Below are 19,543 nucleotides of genomic sequence, written 5' to 3' on the forward strand. Positions count from 1 at the left end.
GTGAAACACCATGTTGATTTGAGTGTGTTAGACAATCACCAGTAAACACCCCTCCCCCTCTCCCTCCCACAATTCGTTATAGACTCAAACTCCATTGTATGAAATGGCTTCAGATGTCTAATTACTTTACAAATGAATTAAAATGTTAAATATTTGACATAAAGCAAGCAAGTGAGAAAAACTTTAGAAAAGGATTGAACTTATGATTATAGTTTGTTGGAAGTTGCTTTCTCAAATATGGTGAATATAGTCTATGTAATCTGAGCAGCATGACTCACATTTCCTCAAGATATATGCAGTTTCCAACTGTAATGTGTGCCTTTCTGTGTTAAACCTTTAACATAAGGTTATATTTCTTAATGAGTAGATTATGACAGCATTTTAAATTTGGCCAGTAATTAAATGAAACATTGAAAATCAAATTTTTGTTGCTGCTGGAAGGTGTTAGGTAGGAACTTGTAGGAGGACCATGCTCTCGGAAGATGAACTGGGGTAGCCGTTTAGTGCTGTAGATTAGCACATAGGTGGCAGTTGCGCATTAATATAAATGAATGACATTTTCAGCAACATCTCTAAAACAATATACATCACACACCTACTCACTCTCTTACCCACTCACACACTTTGCTAATAGGAATGATTCCCCTTAGTCTGAATTGCTATGTCGGAGAGATATATGTCTGGATTGTTTGATCCTTTTTCTTTACACAAGTGCGACAGTATCATTATACGTCAAAAGGGTTGCACATTAATATTGTTGTGAATCAACTTCATGAAAGCTGACCATTCACTGCCATCAAAAAAACTGAAACATGGTCTTGCCCGAGTAGTATACTTAGGTCCACTAATGTGTCATTGAGCATTTATTACTAGCAGACAACGATAAACAGTTTTCTGTGATTCTCCACATTACGTTAAATGTGTACCTTAACATGTTTGTTGAGAAGTGCTATCCAGCTCACATCTGTTCTATTGATCTGTAATGACAATCATTTTTATGTTCTTCTCTGCTTTGAATGTCCTGTAAACTTGATTGGTTTTGCATATTCCCTGTATAGTGCTGGAAAATAAACTGTGATGGTGTAGAGTTGAAATAACAGAGAGCTCTGAATACAAGTGCCCCACAAGTTTCAGTTCTGGTTTTGTACAGCATATCTTCCATAGTTCTAGAAATTCCCACACACTATTTATTTTGTTGTTAATCTTTAATTTTTTGTCCTTCTTGCCCTATATTATCCACTTTTTTTCTATTCATTCCATAAAATTTATTCCCTCCTCTGCCTATTTCATTTTATTAGTGTATCTATGATGAAAAATGCAGAACAGGAAGGAAACGATGGCCAACAAACTTGAAGACAAGAAATGCCTAGGCTTAACAGTACTGTAAAATTATGGCGAGGAGGAGGAGGAGGAGGAGGAGGAACTATTTTAGATATAAGGACTGTGAGCTTACACCTTTCGTAAAAATGTTGTGTATGGCCTCTTTATTTTATGTCTCTGGCCACAGTATCTATCTGCAAGTTCATGTAACAATGATACAGTAATATTTAAATGAAGCATTAGAATGTGTTATATACAATTCAGTCAGTAGTTCATTTCCCGAAACGTTAACATGGGGTTTCACAAATTGTAAACTTCTCGCCACCTGTATACCATAGTAAAGATTATATCACAATGTTTTGCTATATCCCACCTTAATGTTAATAATAAAAGCTCCAGAATGCTAAATCAAGACATTAAGTTAAACTACAAGTTGTGTCATTTGAAGCAACAATGCGAGACTGCACTCACACCTGTGCATTAGCTGATGACTGCTCCCTCTCTCTAGGTTTTGCTACACAGAAAATATTGTAACCTTAGCAGTGTAGCGCACCACCATCCAGTATTGGAGTTCAGATTGTGGAACAAAGGAGCTTTTTAGTAATGCCCACAATTTAAATTACATTTGACACACAGTTAACATAAATATTTATTAGCAAGCGTGAAAGTGCCGGTAGACAGGCACAATAAAATAACACACAAACACACATACAAAATTTCTAGCTTTTGCAACCAACGGTTGCTTCTTCAGGAAAGAGGGAAGGAGAGGGAAAGACGAAAGGATGTGGGTTTTAAGGGAGAGGGTAAGGAGTCATTCCAATCCCGGGAGTGGAAAGACTTACCTTAGGGGGAAAAAAGGATAGCTATATACACGCACGCACGCACACACACGCACACACACACACACACACACACACACACACACACACACACACACACACACACACACACACACACACACATCCATGTGGTATATGGATGGATGTGCGTGTGCGCGTGGGCGTGCGCACTCGAGAGTATATACATATCCTTTTTTCCCCCTAAGGTAAGTCTTTCTGCTCCCAGGATTGGAATGACTCCTTACCCTCTCCCTTAAAACCCATATCCTCTCGTCTTTCCCTCTCCTTCCCTCTTTCCTGAAGAAGCAACTGTTGGTTGCGAAAGGTAGAAATTTTGTGTGTGTGTTTGTGTGTTATTTTATTGTGCCTGTCTACAGGCGCTTTCCCACATGGTAAGTGTTGGAATCTTTTTTTTTTTTTTTAATATATTTTTCACATGAGGAAGTTTCTTTCTATTTTATTTACATAATAAATATTTATTAGTTTATCCATATTAAGGGAGATCATTCATAAATATGGTAATAACCATACAAAACTATTAAGGCTTTCGTGACCACTTATTGACAAAGAGCCTGTTTGCTTCTGTCTCGGGTTCTTTAGCTGATGTTGGTTTCACTATTTTTTTCTGACTTTTTTCTAACTTGAGTGGCTGGCTTTGTTGAAGCCACCAGCTATGGTGCCAGTCATTCATACTGACAAAACGTAAGAAAATCATCAAACAAATGTCAATCAAAGAAGCCAAGACAGAAGCCAAAGGAAGTTTGTCAATACTAATACATTTGAATAATAACATTGATTTGAATTGCCCAACAGAAACACACTCCTAAATTATGCTTCCAATGTAAGTAGGATATGAACTAGCACCATATATGTACAAACAAGCTAACTAGTGGTGCCATTCATTTGCTTGTCTCTTGCACCCTTTTGTATCAGTTGTTAATTATGTGCATGTGTAATAAAATAGTGATTTTATATAACTAAACTATACAATGTGTACTGGTTGCCAAGTGTGTGTTAGTGTTGATTTTGTGTCATGGTGTATTGCCACCATTCTTCATACTACTCCGTTTTTCATGGCTAAACTGTGGTAGCTCTCAATGAGATCTTAAATTTAAGATATTGCATAGTCTATGGTTTGAAGCATTTAGCGGTTTGTTGGCCTTAATAACATATTGGCCTTGTTATCTGCTTTCATATGCTGTAACTTCTATATTTTTTAAAATTTTCTGGCATATTAAAACTGTATGCCAGGCCTTGACTTGAACATGAGACCTTTGACTCACAGTTACTCATACAATTCAGTGGGTGATATAACTGTACTTGTCTCAGAGATGCATCTTTTTTATATATGTAGATTGAATGTAATGTAAATAGTTGACGAGATGGTATTTTTGGTATATGACTACTGACTGCTTGCTTTGAGAAGCAGTAGGTAATTTCAGCAATACCAAGATAGAAAAGTCATGATGAGTTTGGACCTATCTTTTTATATATTTGTTACCTCATAGCAGTATAAAAGCCTGGTAGCAAAAGAGTGCTGCTGTTCTCACATTATATTATATTTGTGAAAATGAAGGAGACAGCTCTGATGTGCTTTATTATGGCGGCAAGACATCGGGAAAATCAAGACAGCTTGATTGGATGTCTAAACCTAAGAAAAGCAGTTTTCAATGTAAAATGGTGCAAGATCTGTGAAATTCTTGGATAAAACAGGAATAAACTCTAAGAAAAGATGGGCAGTTTGAAATATTTGCAAGAACTAAGAGGGAAAACTGACAGTGGAAGACCAATAGAATATCAAACTGCTCCGATTAAAAAGGTGTAAGGCAGAGATGCAGTTTTTCTCTGCTACTGTTCAGTTTGTACATCAAAGCAGCAACAACAGAAATAAAAGAAAGGTTCAGTTGTGGGATTAAAATTAAAGGTGAAAGGATATCAGTTATAAAATTTGCTAATGACATTGATATCCTCAGTGATAGTGAAGGATATTTGATCTAATGAGCACAGAATATGGGCCGAGACCAAACGAAGAAAGACAACAGTTAGATCTTGTAGACTGCATTAAAACATATAATGAGTGTAAGTTAAAATTGGAGATCGTCTTTTGCACAATCAAAAAATTCCTGTACGACATAGAAAGCCTCATTTTTAAGCCAGTTTTGTAGAACATTTCTGATGGATTTTAGTGAGATTGTTTAGTGCACTGCCACTAAAAACATAAAACTGTTTTACTCAAAGGTATGTATAGCTATTGTGAGTCTTTTGTAAAGGGTTGGTCACTTCTGATTGCCTTAATTTGTAGCTATCTAATTTTCCCTTTTGTGTACACGAGGCAACTAAGTATAAATATTGATGGGACTACCATGACACTCAGTTTCTTGAAGAGTGGCTGCAGTGTTTCTGCAGACACCTCCTACACATCTGTTAACCTTTTTCTGCCACATAAAAACACACTGTGCCTCAGCGGAGCTGCCCCAAAGCAGTATGCAGTATGCTATGTGGCTATTAAAAAATGCATAATTGGAAATGAGCATCATGTTTTCACTCAAACGACCTCGAAGTTTATAGTTATATTACTCTTGATAATTTAGCACATATAGAATCTGTGTAGAGGTTCTATATTAATTTGTCATTGAAGTGAACACCCAGGAGTATAACAGACATGCAATCCTTATTGGTATTGCATAAACTAAAAATCACATTTTCAGTTTCATTTTGGTGTACAGTTAATTCACTGTCTTTATACCAGATAATATAAATTTTTAGGTTGCCTTTGCTTTGTTCCTTTAGGTCCTGTATTATCTCATTTCCAGTTGCAGTGAAAGTGCTAGCCTCAGCATGTAGAACAGATTTACACGGCATAATACTAGGTAGGTCATTAATATAGATGCAAACAATAAGGATCACAGTATGGAGCCTTGAGGCCTGCCTCTTGAATCATCTAGGAATCCAGAGCTCATACCATTAAAATGTACCTTCTGCTTCCTGTTATCAAAATATCATCCCATAAGAATGAGTCTATATCTTCAATGGCACAGCACCTCAGTTTATTAGAATCTGATTGACCCACAGAGTCAAATGCCTTCCTCAATTTCAGTCAATAGGGCATCAACAGATGATTTTGCTTCAAAGACACCAAGTATTGTTGAAAAATTATTTTCAACAGCTTTCGGCGAAGATGAATTTTCACTGAAGCCAAACCGAGTCTTTGTCAGTGTTCCATTGCAGGTGAAGTGTTAACAGATTTGTTGGTGCATGCAATGTTCTACTATTTCTGAAAGTATTGGTAAAAGAGAAATAGAACATTAGTTGTAAGCACTTGACTTGTCTCTCTTTTTATGTAGAGAGACAACTTAAGTTACCTTCAAGCAGGTTGGAAAAGAACACCACACAAAAATTCAATTTATTAACATACATTGTGATTATGAAGGAAGGAATTCTGCCACCTTTTAAGCAAAATTAGGCATATCGGATAAAACAAGGAAGATATAGGAGGTAGATTAGTAGTATAACCAAAGACGGCTTACTTGCTGAAAGAATTCTACTTCAATCAAACAGGCCTTAATTTGAAGAAGAAATTTCTGAGAATGTATATTTGGAACACAGCATTGTATGTAAGTCGATCATGATCAGTGGGGGAAACCAGAACAGATGAAATCAAAACATTTGAAATGTTATATTACAGCAGGATATTCAAAATTAAGTGGACATACTAGAAGTTAGAAGCTCTCCTGCAGAGTCAACAGCTATAGGAATATGTGTATAACACTAACAATAAGAATGAAAATAATCAGTTTTTTAAAAATATTATGTGATTGTATGGATAAGAAATCTATTTGCCAAGTGGCAGCAGGAGAAGACACATATAAAGGTATTAAAGTTTGCAAGATTTCAGAGCCATTGGATCCTCCTTATAGCAGGAGTGTTGAAGGGAGAGGAAAAAGGGGTGGAGTTCGGAAAAGTTGTCGGAGTCCCAGGCACACACCCCTGCACCATGAGTGATTGTCTTTGTTAGTACAAGTGCTTGCACTCAGCCCAAAATTTTGATGATTTTACAAATGGTTGTTATTGTAAATGATGATAATTTTTATAAAATGTATTATGTGTCCTGGAGATTAATTTTTTCTCTGTGGCAGGTTCTGCAACGCAACCGCCGAGCAAGAGAAGAAGAAAGTGGTCGCGATCCAGACAGTTTTGACGGCCAGATGTTGTGGATTCTGTGGCGACATATTCGTCGAACTGAGAGGCGTAGAGTAAGTAGATTTGGCCACCTTGTGTTTTACTCTAGGTAAATGTTTCCTTGCATTGGATGTTAATTGCATTTTGACTGTTATGGTAAAAGACAGTGGCAATAAAGATGAGTAGGACAGTCGCACTTTGTATCATCATACTGGAAGGAGAGAGGGTTGAGTGTGTAAAAAATTTCAGTTAACTGGGGTAGTGTCATATCAAATTATAGAAGTGCCAAACTAGAAGTTTTAAACAGTAACAAAAGGTTCCAGCTTCTTCTAGCAAGTGTGAAACCTAATGTGGGACGAGGGACTCCCTCTAAGAGCTAAATAGATCGTGTATAAAACCTGTCTCCTGCTAATCATGATGTATAGTTGGATACCTGTGTCATAAATGAAACAGTGGAAGCTCCAGATTCGAATATCAACAATATATAAGAAAGTGTCATAAATAAGAGAGAAGAGAAATACAAGCATGAAGTTCCTTAGGTTATCTCTACAGAAAAACTGGGGGGGGGGGGGGAGGGAGAGGGAGAGGGGGAGAGAGAGAGAGAGAGAGAGAGAGAGAGAGAGAGAGAGAGAGAGAGAGAGAGAGAGAGAGAGAGAGAGAGTTCCAAACAAATATCTGAGGAAAGAATGAGCAGTATGAGAGTGAAGTGGGTTGGCATGTGAAGTGAATGCAGCCAACTGGAACTCCATGTCAGTATTTAGAGATGGAGGTACCAGGAAGAATACCTATTTGGCAGCCTTGCAAGAGATGGGCAGACCAGGTTAATGAAGACCTCAAGAGGGGAGGAGTAACATGGAAGCAGTGGAGACAGAAGAGCTGTACAAGGACAGAAACCAGTGGAGGCATATCGTTCACAAAATTCCTACACTAGTTGCTGGAAGGAAAACTTGATGATGATGGTTAAAATTTTAGTTTGTCTTTTAAAATTATGTTATCCTGAGTAAATGTGAAAAATACTTTCCAAGAAAAAATCATGTGACGGTAAGCATGACTGTAAGCAGGATTTATAATTCTGAAAATCTTGAGTGTCATATGTTGTTCTCAGCAGAGACATCACTTGTGATCTACGAATCGTAGTGTGGAATGTCAGATCTCTTAATTGGGCAGGTAGGTAAGAAAATGTAAAAATGGAAATGGATAGGTTACAAGTAGATGTAGTGTGAAGTTAAGTGGCAGGAGGAACATGACTTTTGGACAGGTGAATACAGGGTTATAAATATAAAATCAAATGAGGGGAATGCAGGAGTAGGTTTAATAATGAATAAAAAAATATAAATGCGGATAAGCTACTACGAACATCATTGTGAACAAACGACCTGAGATGGTAAACATCTTAACTTTGCAGTCAGCATGTCTACTATTGTCACAAGCAGTACTGTTTTGCTCAAATTTAACGCATTACTTCTTTCTAGTTAAAGATGGTGCAGTGATCAAGGAAAGACAATGAAACTGATTTGTGGAGTGTAACAGAGAATCTTCATTTAGCACTTAAATACAATTAATTTCACAAGATGATTTAAAATGAGAAATCTGTGTTCTCCACATTCCTCATCGCCCAGCCAGTGAAAGTTTTTAAGTTTCGATTTCTTGTAGTTAACAATGCTAAACTTTATATTTATCTTATAAATAAACTGTAAAAAACAAAACTCATGTGCCTGTAAAGACATTTCAATAATATTGCTAAACTCGACAGTTGGAGTGCTGAGTCCCACTGAAGAATGACACAAATTCCCTGTTACGTATTTTATATGGAGAATAAATAATTCCCTCTTCTCTTGATGCTCACTGCTGCAAGTAAATGTCTCCTTACATTTTCAACAACCATACCTTTCGAAACGTGTGTGCTAAGTAGCCAAAAAAATATACTACTGAACACTGTTCAGAGGAAAGGTCTTGCTGCGAGACAGAAAAATACTCGTCAGCCTCGATGGTTCTCCCTTCTTCATCCATAGGCGAACCAGGGGTGTTTGGGATTTTGACATTTCTAGAGCTCTCCAACAGCTGAGGTTCGTCACCTTCCATTTGCAACACACAGTTGTTCAGTAACAGCATGTTGTCCATGTCATTCCCACAATTTGAAGCATCAGAAGGCTTCATTAGTGAGTTAATAGTACTTGTTTGAAACAAGTGCCTTAGTGTTATAACTGTTGGATTGTGGTTGTTGCCTATTTCTGACGGTACACAGAAAATAAATTCTCAAGAGCATCTTGATTCAATCGGCTGGTCATTAAAAATTTAATGCTGACAGTTTGTTCCTCAAGAAAAAACTGAGCAGTAGCATTAAGTCTGGCTTAAACCCTTAATTCACACTGGTGTCGTTATTTTAGCTGTCTTTTTGTCGGTTTTATTTATAGTACTTAGACATCCTTTGCATTCTGTAGCATTTCCATTACTACTGGGTGTTGTTTTGGTAGTGCACACCTGTATGGATTAGAGGAAAATGCTGTCCTGCTATTCAAAAATCAAACAAAGTGTTCATAAATTCTATAAAAGTAGCTGTGTTCTCTGCTGTATCACTCTGCATTCTTTAGTTGCTACACAAGTTTTGATAGCTGCAGCAACAGAGTGGCTTAGGACCTGGACTGCCATTTTCACGTTCATTTTCTGGAATGAGTCAGGTTGCAAATGACTGTCAATGAGTTTTAACGTCATCCTGATTTTTTTCCCCTCTTTTTTTTTTCTTATCAGTGTGATACATTTTGCTAGTGTCTTCGAATGAAACAACAGCATTGTTGGAAATGGAAGTTACCACTAAGGAGATGGTTTTGTATGCTTTTGAATAAATGTGGGACATCATAAATATAAAACAGTCTGTGTCTATTCACAATGAAGTAAAGTCCTTCAGGCGTAACCTGTAAATGCTTCACAACACTTAAGAGCACTAGCTTCCTGATCACAAATGACTAATTTTGGTTCTAGGTTTGTATTTTGCAATAAAATAATTGGTTCCTGTAAGAGTCCCAATAAATTTGCATGTTTTACTCCTGAATTAGACAAAAAATATGACACAAGCAGTTTCGTTTCTAGTTATTGTAGATGCCTCTAATCGTAAAAACAAATTCATAATTTGCATTTTCCCTGTCACTCAAATCTTGTAGACCTGCTACTAAATCGAGATCTTTTGCATATTCCAGATAACACATTGTTGACATCTCATCAAACGATAAGAGGGTTGAGCCTCCACCTTCGTTAATTGGGTTTGGATGGGAATATTTTAATAAATCGAATACAGAAATAATCCTTAGATTCTGATCTTTAATTAACAATATTCACTTTTCCACATAATCACCATCCAATTGGATACATTTCTGAAGCCGTCACGGAAGAAGTAGACACTCTGTTCCCACAACCACAGTCTCACAGTTCTCTCCAGTGCCTTCGTCAGAAGCATAACGATGGCCCCGCAGATTGCCTTTCATTATTGGGAACAGATGGAAGTCAGACCATGCTAAATCTGGACTGTATTGGAGGATGCCGACGGTGGTGAGATTTTCTCTGAAGTTCTGCTTTGGTGGCTTGTGAAGTATGTGGTTTGGCATTGTCATGCTGCAGGAAAACATTTCCCTTTTCCTTTCGGACCCTTGTTACTAGTTGATTGTGCCTGAAATTTCTCTGAGTGATGCAATGATCATCCTGAATCAGTCTGTCAACATTTTGCTTATGAAACTCGGTGGTTGCTGTCACAGGATATCTAACTCTTCGTCATGCAGGTCAGTTGTTCCTGCCTCAACATCTTTAAACTTACTTGTCCAGTGACGCACAGTACTCACATTGACACAATCACCATAAACTGCTTTCATTCTCTGATTAGTCTCATTTGGAGTGATACCTTTGGCTGTTAAGAATTTAATGACTGCATGTTGCATAAACCGCATCGACTGACCGTCTGCGAAGGGTTCCATGCTTTACACTGTAACAATACAACTGTTAAGTGCTAAGGCTTCCCGCCAACTGAATCTGTTGAGAAGAGGCTACAGAACAAGCCAGTACCTGCCGCATACCAATTCTGCCAACTGTTAAAGAGTTACGAAGGTGGAGGCATTCAGTCCACCCTCGTACTACACATGCATTTTCTAAATAGGTTTGTGCCTCAAATTTCTTGCTAAGTTGACTAAAACGTTGTTTGTTAAACCCTGTAGACACCTGTGACACCCATCCATCGTCTAATTGTGGAGAGTCCAGGTAATACGATACCCAATTTTCACAAATATTTATTTGCTGCAGGAGATTTGTAAAACAACATTAGGGAGAGATTTTTCTCAATAGAAGACCACGGACATTATTTGCTCTTGCACTGCATTGCAGCCAGTGCCCGGGAGCAGTCAGACGGGAAGCAGAAACTGCTGAACACATGGGCAATATTATTTGAGCTGCTACAATGCAACAATCTACCCTTAACTTTTGACAAGTAGGAAGTTTTGTTTTTAAATGATCTGTTCATATTATGCATTTTCTGTTTCACTTTTTGCTTTCTAGTAGTATCTTCTTCATCGTCATCATCATGTAGCATACATAGTTTCCTTCTAACTTGTCTCACAGGCATTTCTATGATTTCTTTCAGATCTGGTAATGGTTTATACTTTTGTGGTGTTGCATTTGTTTCTGCCAGAAGGTGACCAACTGCACTGTATGTTATCCTTGAAATATTCATGTTCAGTTCAGGTGATGACAGATCAGTCGTATCACTAGTTCTCACACGTACTGCTGTGTGAATAAGTCATTTTTTCGTGCTGTTCATGAATGACTTTTCATCAAAATGGGCAGCACACAGCAGTCTTGTGCAATTTTCTGGGTCCATATCCAGCAGTTTGAAATTGTGTGTAACAATAACTATCTATCAGAAAAAATACAATATGTGTATATACCATTAACACATTTAGTAGCTCATTGTACATTAACTTGATAGAAAGGAATCTTTCATTAAGTATTTGCTTAGAGAGCTCTTTGTTTGCAACCTTTTTTGAACTTCAAACACTATGATTAATTCTAGGAATGTGGTCCTACAGCAAGGATGTTTTAAGCCTTTCAACACTGAGCGAGCTAAATCAGGAAAAACTGCATTCTCATATGTGTAGACGAATGTGAGCAGACGACATTGTCGTGTTTTGTCAGTAAACTTCTCACTTTCCACCGTGCGTCTGAAGTTTCTGCAAAAGTTAAGAAACATGATTTGTAAATTCAGTGTTACTTGCACTGGCACTACTATGCATTTCACATCTAAGTACAAATTATTTTCCCACACAACTTTGCTTTCTTTGTCAAAACCAGCTGGCAAAATGATCCTATCTCAGTCGTAGCTGTAATTAGAGGTCTGTGCGGACAAGAAAAAATGTTACCCATATGTGCTTCGCATCCACTAGATCGTTATCCACATCTGCCAAGTTGCATATCCGCGTTCTCAGATATTAACGTTTTGTAAAGCAGTTTAACCTGCCACTGCTATGTCAAAAGACTTGTGCCTGGCCTGAATTTTTGTGTGCTGATGTCCACACTTGGTTATGGTGCGAATTAAGGCTGGTCATATTTCAGTGACAGTCATTTCAAATTTAAATTCTTTCACTTTGCATGTAACTTACTGTAAATGATACAAGAGTGGCAAAAACATATTTGTTCCTTATTTTTATCTAGAAAGGCAGTTGATGAGAAGACATTTTGTACGTGATGAATTTTTAATTGTTGTTGGAAGTGGGCTACAAACACGGTAACATAAAAGTGAAAGCGTAGTTTTTGAGCCTATTTTGGCAATGTAAACTTTGAAGTGTCACAGACGGCAAACCATAAGTATTTTAAAAATTTACTTTGTACAATTTAAAGATAACCGACTGATATTTGCAATAGATGAATTTTTTTTTTCTTCGACACAATTATTACTGGAGCTATCCGCATCCACACAGACCTTTGCTGTAAGTTGTGTTGTTTTCAAGTAAAACCTGTATGAGAATTATTACCGCATGGATAAAAAAAAAAAAAAGGCAGCGTTTATAGTTTGCATGCTATTCTCCTCCCTTCATTCCAATGTTAATACTTGTTCACAGGTATAAACAAATGGCAGTGAATTATAGCGAATTACCTATGAATACTTGTTTGCAGAAGTGTAAACGAGATTTTACACTCCTTCACTTTGTTCGCTTTAGTGTACACCAGGATTTAGATGGGTATTATTTATTTTAACTGTGGTGATTTCAACTCTAGAGCCATTCTCAAGTACCAAGACAAAGGTTTTGTAAAGTAATGCTTCTTAAATTGTGTTTACCAAATGTTATTACACTACGCTTTGCATTTTGTTATACATACCTTATATTGGTTTCAGTTTTCACATTGCACAGGATAAAAGCCTCTACAGCCAAAATTATGATAGTGAAGTGAGTAGACAGCTACAAAATAGGTCAAATCGTCGCAGTGATTAAATTTAAAAACAGGATCGAATGCTTAGGGCTCTTTATTAATTCATACTCACAACTAACTTATTAATTTACCTGAATTTAAAATCTACTTCTGTAACCTGTCTTTATCTTTGACGGGATATCTGAATATTTTTAGTTCAGGATTTTTCAGTCTTCTCCTTCCACAGTTGATGTACTCGCAGGCACTTGGCATGACAACTTGATCCTCAAGCAACGGTATGTCAGAAACAGCTGTACTTCAGATGCCAGATGGTGGAAAGAAACCAGTGGCTGCATGCGTTCGGACGAGGTTGCCACATATTTCACAGAACAGAGTTCCATCTGGTGGTTGGTGCCACAAGTAAGGGTGTGGCACTGTCGCTGCCTGGTGGCCATTCCCTGATAAGGGTTGCCAACTAGACCAAGCAATCGGGCAATTTGTTTCTTAAATGGTTTTGGTATTATGGCTAAACAGAAATGGCTAGAGGACAGATTCAAGAATGTAGAAGCATGTATCACTTGGGGTAAGATAGATACTGCCTACAGGAAAATTAGAGAGACCTTTGGAGAAAAGAGAACCACCTGTATGAATATCAAGAGTTCAGATGAAAAACCAGTCTTAAGCAAAGAAGGGAAAGCAGAAAGGTGGAAGAAGTATATAGAGGGTCTATACAATTCTATGGAAATGGAAGAGGATGTAGATGGAGATGAAATGGGAGATATGGTACTATGTGAAGAATTTGACAGAGCACTGAAAGACCTAAATCGGAACAAGGCCCCAGATGTAGATAAAATTCCATTATAGTTACCGATAGTGTTGGGAGAGCCAGCAATGACAAGACTCTTCAGTCTGGTGAGCATAATGTATGAGGAATACCCTCCGACTTCAAGAAGAATATAATAATCCCAATTCCAAAGAAAGCAAATGCTGTCAGGTGTGAAAGTTACCGAACTGTCAGTTTAATAAGTCATGGCTGCAAGATACTAACATGAATCCCTTACAGAAGAATGGAAGATCTGGTGGAAACTGACATTAGGGAAGACCAGTTTGGATTCTGGAGAAATGTAGGAATGTGTGAGGCAGTACTGGTCCTATGATATATCTTACAAGATGGGTTAAGGAAAGGCAAACCTACATTTCTAGCATTTGTAGACTTAGAGAAAGTTTCTGACAAGGTTGATGAAATACTCTTTCAAATTCTAAAGGTGGCAGGGATAAAATACAGGGAGCGAAATGCTGTTTACAATTTGCAAAGAAATCGGGTACAAGTTACAAGAGTCGAGGGGCATGAAAGGAAGCAGTGGTTGAGAAGCGAATGAGACAAGGCTGTAGCCTATCTCGGATGTTATTCAATCTGTTTATTAAGCAAACAGTAAAGGAAACAAAAGAAAAATTTGGAGTAGGAATTAAAATCGACAAAGAAAAAATAAAAACTTCGAGGTTTGTCAATGACATTGTAATTCTGTCAGAGACAACAAAGGACCTGGAACAGCAGCTGAACAGAATGGACAGTGCCTTGAAAGGAGGATGTAAGATGAACATCAACAAAAGCAAAACAAGGATAATGGAATGTAGATGAATTAAATCAGGTGATGCTGAGGGAATTAGATTAGAAAATGAGACAGTTATAGTAGTAAATGAGTTTTGCACTTTGGGAAGCAAAGCAACTGATGACTGTCAAAGTAGGGAAGATATAAAATGTAGATTGGCTATGGCAAGGAAAGTGTTTCCGAAGAAGATAAATTTATTAACATTGAGTATTGGTATAAGTTTCAGGAAGTCTTTTCTGAAAGCATTTGTGTGGAGTGTAGCCATGTATGGAAGTGAAACATGGATGATAACTAGTTTAAACAAGAAGAGAATAGAAGCTTTGAAAATGTGGTGCTACATAAGATTGGTGAAGATTAGATGGGTAGATCACATAACTAATGAGGTGATACTTAATAAAATTGGGGAATAGAGGAATTTGGGTAAAACTTGAGTAAAATAAGGGATCAGTTGATAGGACACGTTCTGAGGCATCAAGGGATCATCAATTTAGTATTGGAGGGAAGTGTGGATGTTAAAAATCGTAGAGGGAGACCAAGAGTTGAGTACGCTAAGCAGATTCAGGAGGATGTAGGTTGCGATAGTTATTCGGAGATGGAGGCTTGCGCAGGATAGGGTAGCATAGAGAACTGCATCAAACCAGACTCTGGACAGAAGAAGAAGAAGAAGACAACAACAACAACAACAACAACAACGACGATGACAACAACAACAACAACATTAACATTGTATGAGGAAGAAGTTGAGGACTGAGAGATAACATGACAAGCTGCCTAATTGTGTGAAAGCAGACAGTATCAAACAGTGGAAGGTCGTGGATATGATAACAGTAATATGGAAAGGATAGATTGCTTCTCACCACGTATAGGAGTCTCTGAGTGGCAGAATGGCACAATGAAAAAGACTGCTTAAGCATTAAAGTTTCGTACAAATTCCTCCTTCCAACACACAAAATACAAACACCTTCACAAAAGCACAATTCTCACAGTGGTCACCGTCTCAAGTCGCTGGAGATGATGCGAGCAGCAATCTGCTGTGGTGGGTAGTGAAGTTGTTGACTTTCCATATGGAAGTTGTTGACTTTCCATATGGAAGTTGTTGACTTTGTTCCCTCCTCCCCCAACTGGCCTCGAAGTAAGTGCATGCACTGATCACAATGGACTTCTTCACAGCTCTGTAAACAATATGTGGTGTCAAACAAGCAGAAGGCAGCTGATTATATGTGAGGATTGTCTCACACACACACACACACACACACACACACACACACACATGCAATGAGTAGCTGTAAGATTGTTTCCTATTTGATTAGGAGCCCTGATGTAAACACTGCAATAATGAAATACTTTTCAGAAGTCTGGCGACATAAGCATCTGACAGGTAAGGATGCAAAAACAAATGAATTAAACAAGAGATATTTGTGCTTTACGTAGATTTCTGTGTATAAAAACATGGCAGCTGTGAAAGGCAACAACAGAGCTTGCATTTACACTTTTTATCTTGTTCACACACATCGCCACTAAGGAGTTGCAGCACTCGACATCTACCATTATTGCGACAAAACTCTAATCAGAAAACAATGAAAATCCACCTGTGACTATAAAATGGTTACATCTTCACACTGCACAAAGGAAATTATTAATTTAATTCTTTTATTTTTAATTAATTTAATTCTGTGACTCTTTGAAGTTGGCACTCCCCAAAAATTCTCAAAAAAGACTCTTTTTTCTCTTAAATGTTACCACAAATTTGGCCCCCATTTAAACTAAAGTGAGATATTTGTATGTAAAATAAAACTATATTTTTCCACAATTAGCTGTTATGAAATGGTATTAGACAGTCCTAATGGAGGTGGTATGTCCTTGTGTTCCTCTCACCTTTGAACAGGCTTACCCAGCCTGCCCAGCCTACACATTAACATGGGCGCTGAACCACATTGCAACTCGGCATTTTTCACATTAAGAAACACTGGCAGAGGTGAAATAAGTGAGAAGCGACAAATACGGAACCCAGGACTCACTAGATATCAAATCTGACACTTTCTGATTTGTAGATTGGCACTTGATCAGTCACTGTAATGCCGTAGTTTAAGTCCATTGGATATTAGAAATTCAGAGACATAATTATTTTTATGTAATAATTTGCACTGTAGCCTAAGGAATAAAATTTATCTCGACAGTTTATTTTGTTTGTATAAAAATGTAGATATCATTTTGCCTCTTTGTCATGAGATAATTAAAAGAAACTAGAATTACATTTCCTGCGGTGGCACAGATGCCATGCTAAATAGTGCTTCTGCCTGCAGGGCCGTGCCCGAGGCACACGAGAGCAGCAGCAGGAAGAGATGGGAGATAGCTACTCTTCAGATGACTCGAGCAACAGCTCAGATGGCGACCGTGATCGCCGCTTGCAGTGTTCTCCTTCGTAGTTGGCACCAGCAGCAGTTGACTGCCCCCCATCCCTATGTTGTGCCATCTGAACCCAGCAAAATTAATTTCCTCTTCCTTATAAGTGGACATGGAGTGCCTGGCTTCTCAACTCCCATCTTGTTAGCTCTGTAATCCTTCAATAGGATTCCTGTAATATACATTCATTCTTTGTGGCATGTTTGAGAGGAGTTTGTGTACCATCAATTCACTTACATGTCAGCTCAATGGATCATATCCATTGCCTGTCCATTAATACCAAATAATATTAATAGAACATATTCTTTTCTTAAAATATTTGTTAGAATTATTTGTGCTAATTATTTGTTCATTTGATGTTTGTGTAAAATGTTACTAAAAACCAGAAAATTGGAGAACAGATTATTTTTTTTTTTTCTTCTATGTACATGCCACAACTCTTCATGAAATTAAAGTTTATCATTTGGGTGGTTTGATAGGTGGGCATTCTGATCCTTGTAAGTGCCACTCTCTCCTACAAAGGTATGTTTGGGATCAGAAAATGTGCTTTTCAGCTCCAGCAGAAACAAAGACTGAAACAAGATTTGAGGTTTGGCATCACATGCACGAATAAATAACATATAAGTGAATGTGATATTTGTCAGTCCTCACCATTAAGATTGACTGTTTTATAATACGGATTGTTAATTCTTTGCTTTTCCTTCTCTCTCTCTCTCTCTCTCTCTCTCTCTCTCTCTCTCTCTCTCTCTCTCTCTCTCTCTCCCTCCCTCCCCCTCTCTCCCCCCCCTCTCCCCCTCTTTCCTCCTCCTCCTCCTCCTCTTACTCTGCCTCGTCCTCCTCTCTTCTTACATTTTCAGTTATTTTCTTCAAAATTTCAATGATTTATTGTTGCTCTGTATAGATGTTAGCTCTGGCATTGTAAGTTATATTTTGATGTTTCACATACACTGTTTGAAATGAGATATATTTTTGTTGTATGTGAGCGTCTTGAACCACTGTTACAGAAACTTTCAGAATGTAAAATGTTGTAAATTTGTCTAGTTATAATGTAAAAGAGAAAGTGTAAACAATAATGTAAATTTTCAATAAATCACACAGAGAAATTCCACACAGTTATTCAGTTTAGTCATGGTACACACACACACACACACACACACACACACACACACACACACACACAGACTTCCACTGTAAATGATGACTGAGGTGCTGATTCCTGTGAGTTACATAAAGCTTTTTTTTTGTCATGCCTTGTGTCCTATTTAGCATGTTATATAGGCTACGGTAGTTTCTTGTCACTCAAAAGAAAATTTAAATTTTATTATAATTTCTGGTGAGGAGACATGTAACCATATCCCAGGCATGAGAGAAACTGTCACACAAAATTTAAACAGTTCCTTTTCAAATGATTCTAACTATTTTAAACCCTTGCCAATACCTTTATGCATTTCAAGTGTTATACTTGTGTGATTATCACACACTCCCTATTCCACCAGCAGTGGGGTTTGTGGCTTTGTAATATTCAGAGTATAGGTCATTGAATGGACTGGCTTTGTGTGTGTGGAGACAATGGATACTAGACGGGTGCTTGTACTCTTACACTGTTGATATGTACAGCTCCTGAATTATCAACACCCCCACAAATCAGTCAGTTTTTGTGACACAATCACTTAGCAGATCAGGAGCCTCACCAACAGATGCTGTAAATATACAAAAAAGCTGTAATCTGTATGCATTTAGTCTCCTCCCCTTGCCTAACCTATTCCCCCCCCCTTCCCCTCCCCCGCCCTCCATGCTTTATCAGCCTCTTATTTTCTAGTGATTTCCTTGCACTTCTTGCTATTTCTGTGCAGTCCTTTCCACTGAGACATTGCACTGTGTATTTTGTTTAATGGAATATTTGTTATTGTACAACTCCTTTAATGTGCCACACAGTGCAGTACATTGCAAGGACAAGGCGAGAAAGTCACAGCCTGTCAGAGATTATGTTGCTATATGTCAAAGTTTTTCCACCGTTGATGGTTTGTTGCCAATAGAAATTGTACATGGTTGTTATAACAGGGTTGCCACAAATCTGGAAATCAGGGAATATCAGAGAACTTCAAATGTATGTGCAAAATATCTGGGAAATTTGAAAAAAAAGCACTGGAAAAATCTCATTTTTGTCTAAGTAGGTGTAGTGGTTTGTTTATTGAGATGTCGTACATCATCTCTGGCTGGGTGCAGCATAGTACGTGCGCCACATCCCTTCTCCCCCATTCTTACTGCTTCTCCTGTTTCTATCATTCCCCTCAGCTTGCAGTCAGTGCAGCCACCACTTCTTGCCACTAGCCCAGCAGCTGCTGACGAAAGGTAGGGAGGCGTGTGGAGTGGTGTGTTTGGATCTGATCCTCAGAGACTGTTGACACAGCATCTGGAGACGGCGGCCATGTGTGCGTGAGTTGTATCTGAGTGATTGCATGAATGTGTTACGCTGTCATTTTCTGACAAAGGCTATGGCCAAAACTTTAGTTGTGAGAGTGTGATAGTCTTTTCTATGTGCCTGTCTGCGGCTCAGCTATCATCTTTACGGTGAGTAGCTACATATTATCATTCGTACTGACTCTGAGTATTTGTGCAACTTACCTGTTGCATGGATTGATCACCAAGGTCTCATTTCAACAAAATCTTGTTTGTGACATGCAAAGAGATGGCCACACGAATGGACTTCCATGGCAGACCAAAACCACAGGCCATTTCTGCAGTTATCTCTAATAGATCGGGCCTTCTGATCTGAAGCCATTCGGTTTCCACCAATGTGCAGGCCTG

General features: G+C 38.1%; 1 protein-coding gene across 2 annotated transcripts in view; it reads left to right on the top strand.

Annotated features, from left to right (window-relative positions):
* The window catches only part of LOC126279068 (DDB1- and CUL4-associated factor 8-like), a 127,476-nt gene extending 109,633 nt beyond the window's left edge, over window positions 1-17,843 (top strand). For both annotated transcript variants that reach the window (XM_049979516.1, XM_049979515.1), the window contains exons 10-11: window positions 6,296-6,412; window positions 16,636-17,843. In XM_049979516.1, the coding sequence (XP_049835473.1) occupies window positions 6,296-6,412; window positions 16,636-16,758 (240 nt within the window). In that variant the 3' untranslated portion in view covers window positions 16,759-17,843. The remainder of the gene's footprint in view (window positions 1-6,295; window positions 6,413-16,635) is intronic.
* Window positions 17,844-19,543: the final 1,700 nt, after the last annotated feature.

This window comes from Schistocerca gregaria, chromosome 6 (genome assembly GCF_023897955.1).
Source record: "Schistocerca gregaria isolate iqSchGreg1 chromosome 6, iqSchGreg1.2, whole genome shotgun sequence".
Taxonomy (NCBI): domain Eukaryota; kingdom Metazoa; phylum Arthropoda; class Insecta; order Orthoptera; family Acrididae; genus Schistocerca; species Schistocerca gregaria.